Source organism: Balaenoptera physalus (assembly GCF_965194825.1).
Source record: "Balaenoptera physalus genome assembly, chromosome: 19".
In the NCBI taxonomy this organism is placed as follows: domain Eukaryota; kingdom Metazoa; phylum Chordata; class Mammalia; order Artiodactyla; family Balaenopteridae; genus Balaenoptera; species Balaenoptera physalus.
Window position 1 is genome coordinate 34,313,368 of NC_138900.1, and position 13,791 is coordinate 34,327,158.

At 38.0% G+C, this 13,791-nt stretch overlaps 1 protein-coding gene across 4 annotated transcripts in view; it reads left to right on the forward strand.

Annotated features, from left to right (window-relative positions):
- The window catches only part of TENT4B (terminal nucleotidyltransferase 4B), a 62,120-nt gene extending 48,847 nt beyond the window's left edge, over positions 1-13,273 (forward strand). The window contains exons 4-12 of one of the 4 annotated variants that reach the window (XM_082438331.1): positions 403-523; positions 1,626-1,733; positions 4,365-4,493; positions 5,246-5,459; positions 6,996-7,122; positions 7,224-7,327; positions 7,424-7,611; positions 9,311-9,475; positions 10,637-13,273. In XM_082438331.1, coding sequence (XP_082294457.1) covers positions 403-523; positions 1,626-1,733; positions 4,365-4,493; positions 5,246-5,459; positions 6,996-7,122; positions 7,224-7,327; positions 7,424-7,611; positions 9,311-9,475; positions 10,637-10,813 — 1,333 coding nt within the window. In that variant the 3' untranslated portion in view covers positions 10,814-13,273. The remainder of the gene's footprint in view (positions 1-402; positions 524-1,625; positions 1,734-4,364; positions 4,494-5,245; positions 5,460-6,995; positions 7,123-7,223; positions 7,328-7,423; positions 7,612-9,310; positions 9,476-10,636) is intronic. The other 3 variants (XM_082438332.1, XM_082438333.1, XM_082438334.1) reach the window with 3 other exon arrangements.
- Positions 13,274-13,791: the final 518 nt, after the last annotated feature.

The following is a 13,791-nucleotide window of genomic DNA, read 5'->3' on the forward strand; positions in this document are numbered from 1 at the left end:
CTTCCTTTTGTACACAAATGGTAGCATACTAGATACACTGCCTGCATCTTGCTTTTTATACTTAATAATGTAAGTCACAATCAGTTAACCTCATTCACTTGGAAGGTCTTAAGTTTTTTAGTACCAGAAGCCTTTATGAACAGGAAACGCTAACTGGTGTTTTTGAGGTGTTACTTCTTTTAAAATCACCCCGGGAAATGACCAGGAGAAGGAGAAGGTTGTTAAAATCACCAGTTTCCACCTCCTCTCTAAGAACAGTCCTCACCAACACATTTAGTCTTCACTGGGCAGGGTGAGAAATAGAGTTCCGTTGTACTGACCTGCTGTCTGTAGCTTGAATGAGTTAAAGTAAGTACAGTTTCTCACTTCTTGAAACAACTCTTGTGTGTGCTCTGTGTTCAGTGACATCGATCTTGTGGTGTTTGGGAAGTGGGAGAACCTACCCCTCTGGACCCTGGAAGAAGCTCTTCGGAAGCATAAGGTTGCAGATGAGGATTCGGTGAAAGTTCTAGACAAAGCAACTGTAAGTTCTTCAGCATTTCGTCTTAAACTCTCTAGTTACTTATGCATGCAACTTGTAAAATTAAGACTTAATTTTGGTGAGCACCGTCGGACTGTGAGTGAATTATTCCTTCCTTTTGTTAATGATCACGGTGCTTGTACATAAAAAGTTGTGTTTGTGAAACAAATGAATTATTCTGGTTGTACGTTTCTTTAAAAAATATTATTCAATTTATCATACATAATACTGTAGAGATTTTTTAATATAAAAAACGTAAGTAAAAATGTGGATATCTGATAAAGTTTATAGTTGCACAGCTGTTGCTTTTCTATCACATTTTGTATCCTTGAAGAAGTGTATTAATTGAAATTTTGTAAATCAAGTCATATTTTAACTAACGGAATGGACATTAAAGAATTTTTACAGAAGCTCATTAGAAATAAATATGTCTATTTTAGAAGTTTGGATTTTTGCATATTAGGTTTTATTAGAGCAAAACAACATGTATTGTTTTTTATTAAAAGCTGTTAATTTGGAAATCCAGTTCTGTACACAAAGTTTGCTGGCCTGAGTTTTCTAATGCATGGTAGAAATAGAGCTTTTTTTTTTTTTTTTAAGAATTCCTGATATCGCATATAAATCATCCTATCATTTTTCATTTGAGAATAATTCTTACATTTTAAGTTCTCTTGTTAGGTTGTTTTTTGGGCTGTTTGCAAAACTGACCAAAAAGGCCAGCGACTTACTGTGTGTGACTTAAGAATCTAGCAATTTTCTTATTGGAAACAGTTTGGTGCTGTGGGCTGACATTCATAATTCTTGATTTTCTTGAGTTGGAAACTGTTCTCCAAAGTATATTAATGTTGAGAAAGTTTTTGTTACCTGATTTCAAAACTCTCAGTTAGTAGAAATTTCAAAATATATTGCATGAGGTTAAATGCTAAATATGTAATGTAAAATATCTAGAAGGCCAAGTCAACTATGGTACGGAGTGTTCAGAATACTCAGTGTTTTTATGTCCTCATGAGGAGGTCAAGACCTCAAGTCTGATAACCTTCCATCCCCTGATTTTGTCATTTAATTTGGTTAAAGTATTTAAATTTTACCTGTCTTCTCTTTCTAGGTACCTATTATTAAATTAACAGATTCTTTTACCGAAGTGAAAGTTGATATCAGCTTTAATGTACAGAATGGTGTGAGAGCAGCTGACCTCATCAAAGATTTTACCAAGGTCAGAGAATTTATAGTGTTTATTCAGTGAAAATATTAGAAATGGAGTTGTGTTTTGAGATTCTGTTGTGGTGGTGTTCTGATATACTTGGCTAAACTATTTTTATATGTGTATCGCTGACAATTGCTTCTTTTCTGTGCAGTGGTTTTACTTTCCTTGAATCTGCTTGTAATAATCAGTAATTTATAATGTGACCTCAAGTAAGAATTAAGGGTTGAGGAAGCTTTTGAAGAACTTCTCTCCAAGAGTTCAGATTAAGACCCTCTCTAGGGAACCTTTTCTAGATTTTAATCCCCAAGTCACCTGTAAGATAGGTCCTGCAGGTGTCCTTATCTTATCTTGAAGTGGTTTAAGTCTGTTTCTGCTTATTCTGTTTTCTTCCCAGATAGGGCAGAATTTGTATACATCATCTTCAGAACATTTCACATGCTTAAACCCATCAGCTTTTTTCTCCCAAAACTAAAAACTGTGAACTGCTTTGGCTTATGTAGAATATCATTTCTCTCCATTCACAATGTTGTTGTTTTTTTAAATAAATGTATTTATTTTATTCATTTATTTAATTTTTGGCTGCATTGGGTCTTCGCTGCTGCACGCGGTTTTCTCTAGCTGCGGCTAGCGGGGGCTACTCTTCGTTGCAGTACGCGGGCTTCTCACTGCAGTGGCTTCTCTTGTTGAGGAGCACAGGCCCTAGAGCACGCGGGCTTCAGTAGTTGTGTTGCATGGGCTCAGTGGTTGCAGCACGCGGGCTCTAGAGTGCAGGCTCAGTAGTTGTGGCGCACGGGCTTAGTTGCTCTGCGGCATGTGGGATCTTCCCGGACCAGGGCTCGAACCCGTGTCCCCCGCATTGGCAGGCAGATTCTTAACCACTGCGCCACCAGGGAAGCCCCCACGATGTTTTGTTTTTTTAGCAGCTCTTCAGGTTCACCTTTTTCTTTTTATGTCAGAAAAAATTTTAACTCTCCTGTGGTAAACATTATATTCTTGTATAAATGAGCAGAGTATAGAAAAGCAGAAAAAGGAAAGAAATATTATCTGTAATCCCACTCTTTTGGAGGTATTGGGTGTGTATAAAGTTTCTTTTTACCAGAAAGAAACTTTTTTAAAAATTGAGAATAATACGTATGATAAAAAATCTTACCAGTATAAAAGGGTAGTAAAAAGTGAGTCACCCTTATACCTTATATGCTTAGATCAGCTTCATAGGATGTGCCTTCATCAGCTTTTTTTCTTTGCTTGTTTATCCTCTTCTTGAAAATTTTAACAAAAGGAATATAGCACACTATTTACAAGATGTCTAATACTTTTTTTTTAACTTAATATTTTGGTGGGTTTTTCTGTGTCAGCACAGTCAGGGTTCCTTCATTCTTTTCACTGACTACATGGTTGTCCCATGTCAGGATTATTGTGCTTTGTGTAGCACTTCCCTGGTGTTGCTTCCAGTGGTTTTTTCTGTTACAAAAAGTGCTTGGTGAACATCCTTCCATGCCTACATCTTTCTTTACACTAATAAATTGTAGGAAGATTCCCAGAAGTGGAATTTCTGGGTCAGAGGATATATGCAGAAAAAATTCTGTTGGAAATTTGCCTAGTTGTTCTTTAAAGAGACTATATTTCTGAGTTCAACTGTAGTGTTTAAAAATGATTATTTCTCCATATTTTTGTTGTTTCTCATGCTTGCTTACTTTGCCATGATTTGCAAAAGTATCAACGTTTTTCTTTCTTATGGAAGCAGTTTGTTTTCAGTGTAAGTGTCAAGAAAAGAGTGGAAATCACTAGTAATTCTACCACCCCTAGGTAATGGCTGTTGACTTCTTTCTCGACGTTTGTGCCTGCTTTGTTCCCCTCAGCGTCCCTAGCCTAGGGCCTGGCTTGTGGAGAGTGCTTAATGAGTGTGTGCCTGAGTGAGAGACAGACTCACACTGTCCGTATTTGCCAGCATGGATGCTCTCGCCCTTCTTTGTAAAGCACGGAAGGTGGGTCTGTGTGTTCACCTGCCCACATGGAGAGCAGCAGGCAGGATGGCTCCTGCTCCCGGGCCCTGCAGAATCATCTGAAGGACCCTGGTCTGCCTGTGGAGTGCCACCTGCAAGAAGTGATCCTTTAAAATCCCACTGACTTAGTGCTTTAAGAGATGGGAATTCCCTGGTGGTCCAGTGGTTAGGACTCTGCGCTTTCACTACATGGGGCCTGGATTCGATCCCTGGTCGGGGAACTAAGATCCTGCAAGCTGGGAGGTGTGGTCAAAAAAAAAAAAAAAAAAAAAAAGAATTGAGACGTTGTCCTGTACTGTTTCTGTTACCTATTTACCGAATTGAATATTATTCGGTAATGGTCATAAATGAGTGTCACAAAATAGGTATTGCTAGCGTTTCTGTCCTGTAGTGAGTGCTTGGGTGCTGTCATTTACGTCTACATGTTTTAGATCTTAGATGTGAGGAGACAATCCTTAATTACTTATAGCTTACTTTTTTATAGCTTGTTTTTAAAATAGAAAATTAAGTATATTACATATGTCCACCAAAGTTTGTAATGTAAGGACCAGTTTATACTTAGAGACCATATATGCTGTTAATGCTTAGAGCTATTATTGATGTAGGAATTCATTGAAAATACAATTTTCTTTTCCAGAAATATCCTGTATTACCATACTTGGTATTAGTATTGAAACAGTTCTTATTACAGAGGGACCTTAATGAAGTATTTACAGGTGGAATTGGTTCTTATAGTCTCTTTTTAATGGCAGTAAGTTTCCTTCAGGTAAGTTGTACCATACTAGTATACACTAAACATTTTTTAAAATAAATCAGTTGGGAATCATTTTGGAAAAAATTTAAATCAAGCTCTAATTAGAGTGTTTCCCTTGATTACTTATGACTTTTCCCTTTGAACTAGGTACCTTTTTATAATTTAGCAAATAAGTACTTTAAAATCCCTAGGGAAGAATATTTTTTTTTAATTTTTAATCCCATGTGCTCTAGTATTTTTGAGACTTTTCACTGCAAATTTTAGCATGCAGAAGTATGGTGTGGTTTCCATAGGTGTAAATAGTAATACAAATGCCAAAATTAAGAATGTCTTCTAAGCAACTACTCTTGTAAGTTTAGCTGGAATTGAGATTTGCTGTGTGGTTAAGATGAGTTAGAAGTCTTAATCTCGTCAGTGAGCGTATTTATGTGGCACAGTGTTGCCAACTGCGTGACTCTGCTGGTGAGTCAGAATGACTTCCCTGATGTTGGGCCAAGCCCGCGCTCTCAGCATCCTGGGGCAGCTGTAAAATTCAGCCTTATAAATTGTCCCCCACCAGGTCCCCCCACACCCATGGGGCTTTAATTTAGGTTGTCTATAACAGAAGTACTATTACGATTAGCCTGCTCTGACTCCATGACCTATTGGCTGCTATGCTAAACCAAAATTATAATAATACTGTTTATAGAAGTTAGAATGTCATTTATTATCCTCACCTTGAATTTAGAGAAAGTCCAATATAATTTTTTTTCTTCTCATTTTAGTTACATCCCAGGGAAGATGCTTGCATCCCCAATACAAACTATGGTGTTCTCTTAATAGAATTTTTTGAATTATATGGACGACACTTCAATTATTTAAAGACTGGCATCCGGATAAAGGATGGTGGTTCCTATGTGGCCAAAGATGAAGTACAGAAAAATATGCTAGATGGCTACAGGCCATCCATGCTTTATATTGAAGATCCTTTACAACCAGGTATTGAATTTAGGTAAATCTATGGACATGCAAAGAAAAAGGCCTTGGGAATTCCCTGGCAGTCCAGTGGTTAGGACTCCGCGCTTTCACTGCTGAGGGCCTGGGTTCAATCCCTGGTCGGGGGAACTGAGATCCCGCAAGCCTCGCGGTGCGGCCAAAAAAAAGAAAAAGAAAGAAAAGGGCGTTGTCAGTCATCATATTGTACTTTAAACTCTCTTCAGATGAAAAATTAAGGATTAACTTGTAATTGTAGTCATTTTTTTTTCCTCAGAATATTTTATAAGCAAACACATGAACATAAACACACACACACAGCAGAAAAACACATTGCAGACTTCCAAATGAGTTGAGTGGGGAGTAGAAGCCATTCGACTCTTAAAGGCAAAGGAGAATGGGTATTCACTGTTTGGGTGGGTTTGCGCATCTCCAGTTGGTGCCGCGTTTCTTCCTTCTCGAGTCCTCACTGCTCCTGATGCTAACCAGTTGTCAGCCGGCGCTTTAAGTGAGGATTCTGAGGTCCTTAGAGGGAGTGAGCACGCTCATATGTCTCAGAATTCCTGAGAAAAAGGGTACCAAGAGATAGTTTAGTTTCCCTTTGGACCCCTTCTTACCTCTTTAATTTTGCATAGTCTCCCTGTGCTTTTTCCAGCTTTATGTTGGCTTAAAAGTGAGCAGAAAATGAATTCCTCCTGTGCTTTCATGATGCTGTGTTTGGTTGCTTGTATCCTAGTTTTTCTGGGCAATGTTTTTTCCTGATATAATTGTAACATATTTAGAGTCCGTGTTATCGGACTTCAATGGAAATGCTTTTAGTCATTTGCTTTAATGTATTGGCCTTGAAAATGAGTAAGGAAAGAGAGTTGAGAGAGTAGTTGCCTAGGAGCCCTTTTCTGGCTTGATGAGCCATCTTATAAACATTAATAGTTCTGTGTGGTGACTTCCCTGGCGGTCCAGTGGTTAAGACTCCGCGCTTCCAACGTAGGGGGCTCAGGTTCGATCCCTGGTCGGGGAACTAGGATTCCATATGCCGCACAGTGCGGCCAAAAAAAAAAAAAAAAAAAAAGAAAGTTCTGTGTTTATTCATTGAGGAAATAAATGTTCACTGGGAGCCTACCCTACATAAAGGACACAAAGGTTTTTTCAGCAAGATGGTCCTTGCTTTTTAGGAGCTTATAATTTAGTGCAGGAGATGTCTGTATACCTACCAAGCAAAAAATAAGTATTTATAATTTAGCTTGGTTTCCCTCTTAGGGAAGAACAGGCAGTTACTTCTTTTATTTGCATGACTGTGTATGGGATAGTCCTGTTGGGCCAGAAGACATTTAGGCAATTTATATGCCATAAGAACATATTTATGCGTGACGCACACGTTTATAGAGTCTGGGGAGCTGTGGGACCGACTGACAGCTCAGATTCTGAGTGCAGCTCTAGCAGGATAGTGAGTGCCCTTGCTCTCCCAGAAGAGGGCTCACAGACATTTAGTTCATATTAAGCCACGGTAGGTTTTAATATCTTACGTATATATTTCTTTTAAAGGTAATGATGTTGGAAGGAGTTCATATGGGGCCATGCAAGTGAAACAGGCCTTTGATTATGCCTACGTTGTTCTGAGTCACGCTGTATCGCCAATAGCAAAGTACTATCCCAACAACGAAACGGAGAGGTAAAAGTTTAACTAAAATCAGCCCATTGGGTCAAAATTGGTTGTGGCTTCTTATCTTCAAATTAATGTACCTCCCCTCTTTTTTTTTTAAACACTTGCAGCATATTAGGTAGAATAATTAGAGTAACAGATGAAGTTGCCACATATAGAGACTGGATATCAAAGCAGTGGGGCTTGCAGAATAGGCCTGAGCCTTCATGCAATGGTAAGAGTTTTTTCATCGATTGAGTATTAGAGGCTTTTCTGTGTTGTGTGTGCTTAATGGGAAGAAACGTTTTCCAATCTTTTGCCACTCTTTCAGGAAATGGTGTTACCTTGATAGTAGATACTCAGCAGTTAGATAAATGTAATAATAATCTATCTGAAGAAAATGAAGCCCTTGGAAAATGTAGAAGTAAAACTTCGGAATCTGTTAGTAAACACTCTTCAAACTCTTCATCAGGTCCAGTGTCTTCCTCTTCTGCTACACAGTCCAGCTCTAGTGACGTCGTAAGTATGAAGACCTCGTTTTCTAAACCTAGACCCTTAGGAGTTCTGCTGGGGGTAACTCTATCTAGAGAGCCAAGGCTAGCTCATTTTCTTATTTGTTCCTGGGAAATTTTAATAACTTTATGATTGTACTTTTTCTCAACATGGTGTTCAAATTTTCAAGCATACGGCCAAAAGTGAAAGGATTTTAGTGAACATCTATATACACCACCACTAGATTCTACCATTAACATTTTACTGGCTTATCACAGAGCTGTCCCTTCATTCACCAGTTCGTCTTATTCTTTGATACATTTCAAAGTATTGCAGACATTAGCACACTTCCCACCAAGTACTGTTGTGTGCTCGTCATTAACCACAGTTCAGTGTTTGTCCGGTTTTTTCTTTTGATATAAAATTAACGTATAAGGAAATCTTAATTATACATTTACTAAATTTTAACAAATGCATACACATGTGTAACCCCAAATCCTAACAAGATACAGACTATTACCATCATCCCAAAGAGTTCCCTCATGATGTTTTCAAGTAAATTCCCAATCTCACCCTCAGAGGTAACCACCGTTACGATTTTCTAATACCATAGATTAGTTTTGTCTGTTTCAAAATTTTATATAAATGGGATATATACTCTCTTGTTCACCATTAAGAAATGTACAACTTAAGCGGTTTTTTTTAGCATATTTATAATATTGTGCAGCTATACCACTATCTAATTCCAGGACATTTCCATCACCCCAAAAACAAACCTATTAGCAGTCCCTAATTTCTTCTCTCCCCCTGTGCCCTGGAAATCCCTAATCTACTTTCTGTCTTATCCTGAGTTTACTTAAAATCAAGATCTATTAATAAAATGGGCTTTATTGGCTTCATTAAGTGTATAACATAAAATAACCTAAATATGGAAGAGGGGTAGTTTTTTGTTGTCGACGATGACCATTTATCGTAATGGAGTCATAAATGCTCACATGCAGGATCTACCGGTGTGCAGTTCTGGTTCCTAGAGCAGAGCTGTGGAGGACAGAATGCTGAGCTAGATGTCACAGACACAGAGGGGCGAAAGCAGACACGGCCTCGAGAAGGGAGCCTTAGGGACTGAGAGTATGTGTCTCTGAAATGCTGGGCAGAGTGTGAGGGCGAAGGGTAGAGCTGAGGAAAGAGTAGCAGTCATGGCCCGAGCAGCCCAGAAACAGGTGGGCTCAGACCAGTGTGTCTGGGAAGTCTGATCCACTCGGTGTGTTTGGTTGGAGGGAGCACTGATCTGTCATCGCAGACTCTGAGAGACTGAGCTTTGTAAAGTGACTGTTTTGTATTTGGTTGAAGACATTGAATCAGGGACTGGGACCTAGGTCCTCACTCTTTACCATGCTCGTTCCACTATACCATGGTTCATTTTCTGTAAATAAAAATGCAAATAAACTTGGACCTCTGTGAGCTCCGTCAAGGCCGATTAACAAGGTCAGGCGTGGGCAGTGGATTTAACAATGAACAGAAACCCTCTGATAGAATAAGCCACTTTAAATGTTTGGAAGAAAACTTAAGCAGTTAATTTTATAAATTCCTCAGTGTGCTTCCTTTAACTCCCAAATATTTATTAGACTTAGTCCAGAGAGTGCTTAGCTGAAGTTGTTTTCCTTTCTTAATATTGAATGTCTAAATTATTACTGTGTCACATTATAATTCATGTGACTTGTGTTAGGATTCCGATGCGACACCGTGCAAAACCCCGAAACAGCTGCTCTGCCGCCCGTCCACTGGGAACCGGGTAGGGTCGCAGGATGTGTCCCTGGAGTCCTCTCAGGCAGGCGGGAAACTGCAGAGCACCCAGACCACTAACATATCCAACAGCACCAACAAATCCCAGGTGTGTGGAATTTGTGTTTTTGATTGTTTAGTATTCAGTATAGAATATTTAGAGTTTTGTACATGCATATACATACATACATATGTATTCATACACGTTATGCGTTTAAAGAAAGCTTCTAGGTTAAAAAACAAACATATTTTGTTCTAAGAGGTGCCAAAGCATGACAGTGCTTCTAGTAACAGGATGTCCTGAGGATCTTTGTGAGACACCATTGTAACATAAACCTTTGTGGGAATCTAGCACCTGGTCCTTATAAGATGTCCCGGCCAACCCAGCTTATTACAGATTCAGCATAAAAAAAAATTGCTTCAAGTTATAAAAAGTTTCAGCTGTACTTGAAGTAAACTCACGTGAAGTTTTTGCATGACCTCATTGCAGTGTTGTGCACATCTGGGAATAACGTATCCTTTTTTATTTTAAAATTCAATACCTAGTTGCCTGTGTTGAAATGATCAGACAGCAGTCAGCCATGGGCCGCTGATTAGCTTTAGCTTTGACTTAAAAAGGCCACAGAGACACTCTATTGTAAGTTTTTCAGTTGCCTGAAATTTTATTCATCATGAGTAATGAATCAAAATGAGGAGAAGAAGTCATTTCGTACTAGACTCTGGCCTAAGGCCATCACACCCTCTCCCAGTACATCAGGGACCCTGGGGAAGGCCCCTTGGCAGTACAGATTGACTGTTATGTCAGTCACCTCATGTGTGACTTGACTCGCAGAATCCACTTTACCTGTAGTCATGTGCACCAAACACAGACTCGTTTAGAAATGGCAGTTAAAGTGACACGTGATAGCAGGAAAGGAGTGGCCAGCTGTGGTGACCCCTGACCTGGCAACACACCTGCATGTCTGACAGCGTCTTCCAGTAATGCCATTTGTTATGTGGTGTACTGATTGATAGGTTCCTTCAGAAAAGCCTTACATTCCATATACTCTGTTAAGAAGACAGGGCTTCTTCTTAACAGAAGAAGTGGTCTATGTTTTTTGATATTTAAAAGTTTTAGAGCCCGAGAGAGTTAACCCCTGTAGCGTTGTTTTCTGCCTGCTAGATAAGTCAGCATATTCCTAGTTATGAAAGCTCCCCGAGGCAGGTCTTAGCAAGTGCTCTGTTGAATCTGCAATACTGATGTCTTTCTGACCGCTTTCCTTCTCCGCAGCATGGATCAACAAGGCTCTTTCGTTCTTCCAGCAAAGGCTTCCAAGGTACAACCCAAACAAGCCATGGTTCCTTGATGACAAACAAACAACATCAAGGCAAATCAAATAATCAGTATTACCATGGCAAAAAGAGGAAACACAAGAGGGACGCCCCCCTCTCAGACCTTTGTAGATAGTCGGCGTTGTACGATGGACTGTCTTCTGTGTGCAATGATCTCATGCTCAGGACAGTTGGATAGGGACTCCTGGGAAACATTCGGGAGCCTTACACTGTTCAGACGTTGATTTAGCAACTGCGTTTTTTCCCAGCTCGCCACGGAATGGATCATGAAGACTGACAACTGCAAAAACAAAAAGCAAGCAAAAAAGGGGAAAAAAAAGGCTGCTCATTTGATAAGTCATATGCTATAACAGGGTCATTTTAAGATTTAAAGCTTGAATGTAAAATAAATCTATTTCTCATTGGCTTTATGCAGAGTTATAGGGAATAGTATTCAGTGGGTAGGGTGATAGAAACAAGAAACAATTTCAGAGGATGGGGTGGGGAAGGAAAACACAGGTATCTTATAGGAAGTCCAGATTTCAAAGGGGAAAGTGATCTGTGCATGTTTTTTTTTTTTAATATTTTTGCATATATTTACCATTTTATTGTGTGTATATATAGATGACCATATAGGAAATTGATATTTGTAATAGTGGATTTGTTAATACTTTTTACATAACATTACTGTTTAAATTGTAAACAGATTTTTCTCAGGATTAGTTTGAAAAATAATCTGAATTGTCATCTTAACATCCATCTATAGGGAAGTGATTAGTTCTATTACTCAATTTGTTTCCTCAACATTGAAATGACTTAATAGAACCCTTGTGACCTGCTGCAAAAATTTTCCCCTCTAAAGAAAAGGTTATGGTGGCAAATGACGTTTACTTTATTTTGTAAAAAAAAAAAAAAAAAAAAAAAAATGTACTATGTACTTTTGTGTAAACACTGAAAAATCTCTAGTCATCTCTAAGAATTAACTTGCAACTGTTTTCTATAGTGCTGTTGTCTTGGGCAATGGGCAATTACATGACTTTGTGTTTGTTTCCTTTGCAGTCTTTTTTTTTTTTTTTTTTTCTTCCTAATAGGAAAAAAAAAAAAAAGGCCACCCACGTCTGGTCCCATTCCTGTTGCAGTGAAACCTCGAGTTCCACAGACGTTGCATGCTGGCTCCTCTAACCCTGTGTGCTGCGTGTGCTTGTTTTTCTCATCTCTTATTCTTTTTTAAATTCATGCTAAACTACTGTGGGAGAGAATAACTGTAAACAGCTTTAATTAAATCATACTTATAAAAAACTATTTTCTTATACTCCACTTTATGCTTTTGGTATTGTTGATCTTTAAAAATTAAATGGTCTTTGATAATGGATCTATTTTGTATTGCCTTATTAAGACCAAATAACTTCTTGTCATCCCATTCTTTATCCTCTCCTTTCATGGAATTGTTATCTTTAATTAAAACTTTTTTAAACATTGGCTTGTTTCAATCATACTGTAAATTTTGGTTGTGGTCAGTTTTGAGTGCAAATGAGATGTATAATTCTGTTATTCATCACATGTTGAGTATGAAACTCGGTTGGGAATATTTAATAGAATGTAAGTGATGTTTCTGAAAATGCTTCCTTTCAAGGTGAACACTCATGTTTAGCATCAGTATGTCTGGCTCTGTTAATTACAGCCATTTCTGAGATGAGATTCTTTTATAAATATATACATATAAAGTACTATTGGCTTTTAGGAATTTCTTTTATATACATTTATGAAATACTGAAGACCAATCAGACCATTAATGGACACTTAGTGCAACTTTTTATAAAGAAAATAATGCTAAAATAAGACCAAAACTGATGTCATCACTGAAATTAACAGTTTTCAATAAGTTCGTATTTTAATTTACAGCAAAAAAAATGTGTTCCAGAACTGGAAGTTCATAATACTTGTGTAAACCGTGGAAGATTTTAAATGTGATGTTATTTTGACAATGTTTTAAATTTTAGAGTCACATTTTATTCTGATCAGAATTTTTATCAAGATGTTGAGCTTCTGTTTTTTTGAAACTAGTTTGTCATAACATATTGTGCATAATCACAGTATTTATTTTCTAGGACTATTGTGAATGTGTAGACTTATGTTTACTGCTAAGGGAACAATTATTTATAAAATAATATTAAATCCAGTATTAGCTGCCTATTTCAGACACTTAATACTTGCAGAGATCCATGTTACATTTACCACACTGAAGTTTTTTTTTAAAGAATCACCCTCATTGTTGAAAGTAAATGTACTCTTAGGGTGCAGATATTAGTGTTTCAATAAGCATGTGATTATATTAAGGTGGTGGTAGCGGGAAGATAATCTTGATTCCATTGGGAATCTTAGGTTTTCGTAAATTTATTGGGAAAATAGTTTTTCCTGTACTGCTGACGTTTCTTTTTGGTAAACAGTATCTTTCTAAAAGAAAAGCATGAAGGAGAAATTGAGGTGTGTACATTTCCTCAAATGACCAGCATTGTATTCGTGAATACTGTGTATCTTGCAATGAACGGTGTGGAAGCTGTTCATTTTTCAACCTGAAGTAAAATACTTTCAAGAACTTTTAGTTTGCCTGCTCATTTGTTTTGTACATTTCATCTCTGTATTTGACTCCCGTCTTTTTTCTTTTCTGAGTTTAAATACTTTCTATAAAGATTTTGTGAATATGTCAGAAACGTGCCATTTAAATATTATAGTCCATCCATATCCATGAGTCATAACCTTCCTTTGCTAGTACTTGTAGAATGGGGTTTTACAAATCCTGCCTCACTGTGGTGACATTTCTCTGGCAGTGGCGTGCGTGTACCTGGTTGGTGTGGAAGCTCCTTAAAAAGTCATAATAAACTTTTCAAAATAACTGGTTTTTAGAGGTGCTGATGGGTCAAAGAGGTGTCAGCACAAAATCTGAGTGGTTATGCTTTGATGATAAAGGTAAATGCATTTTTTCTTCCATTTTTAAGGTGTCCGTGAAGGTGCCCAGTTTTTAGTGTCTTTGATTTGTTAGGAGATGTTGCACGTGGCTTGCAAATCGAGCTTTGATCTGTGGGATCCACTGGTTTTACGTGTGGTCGCCCTCCA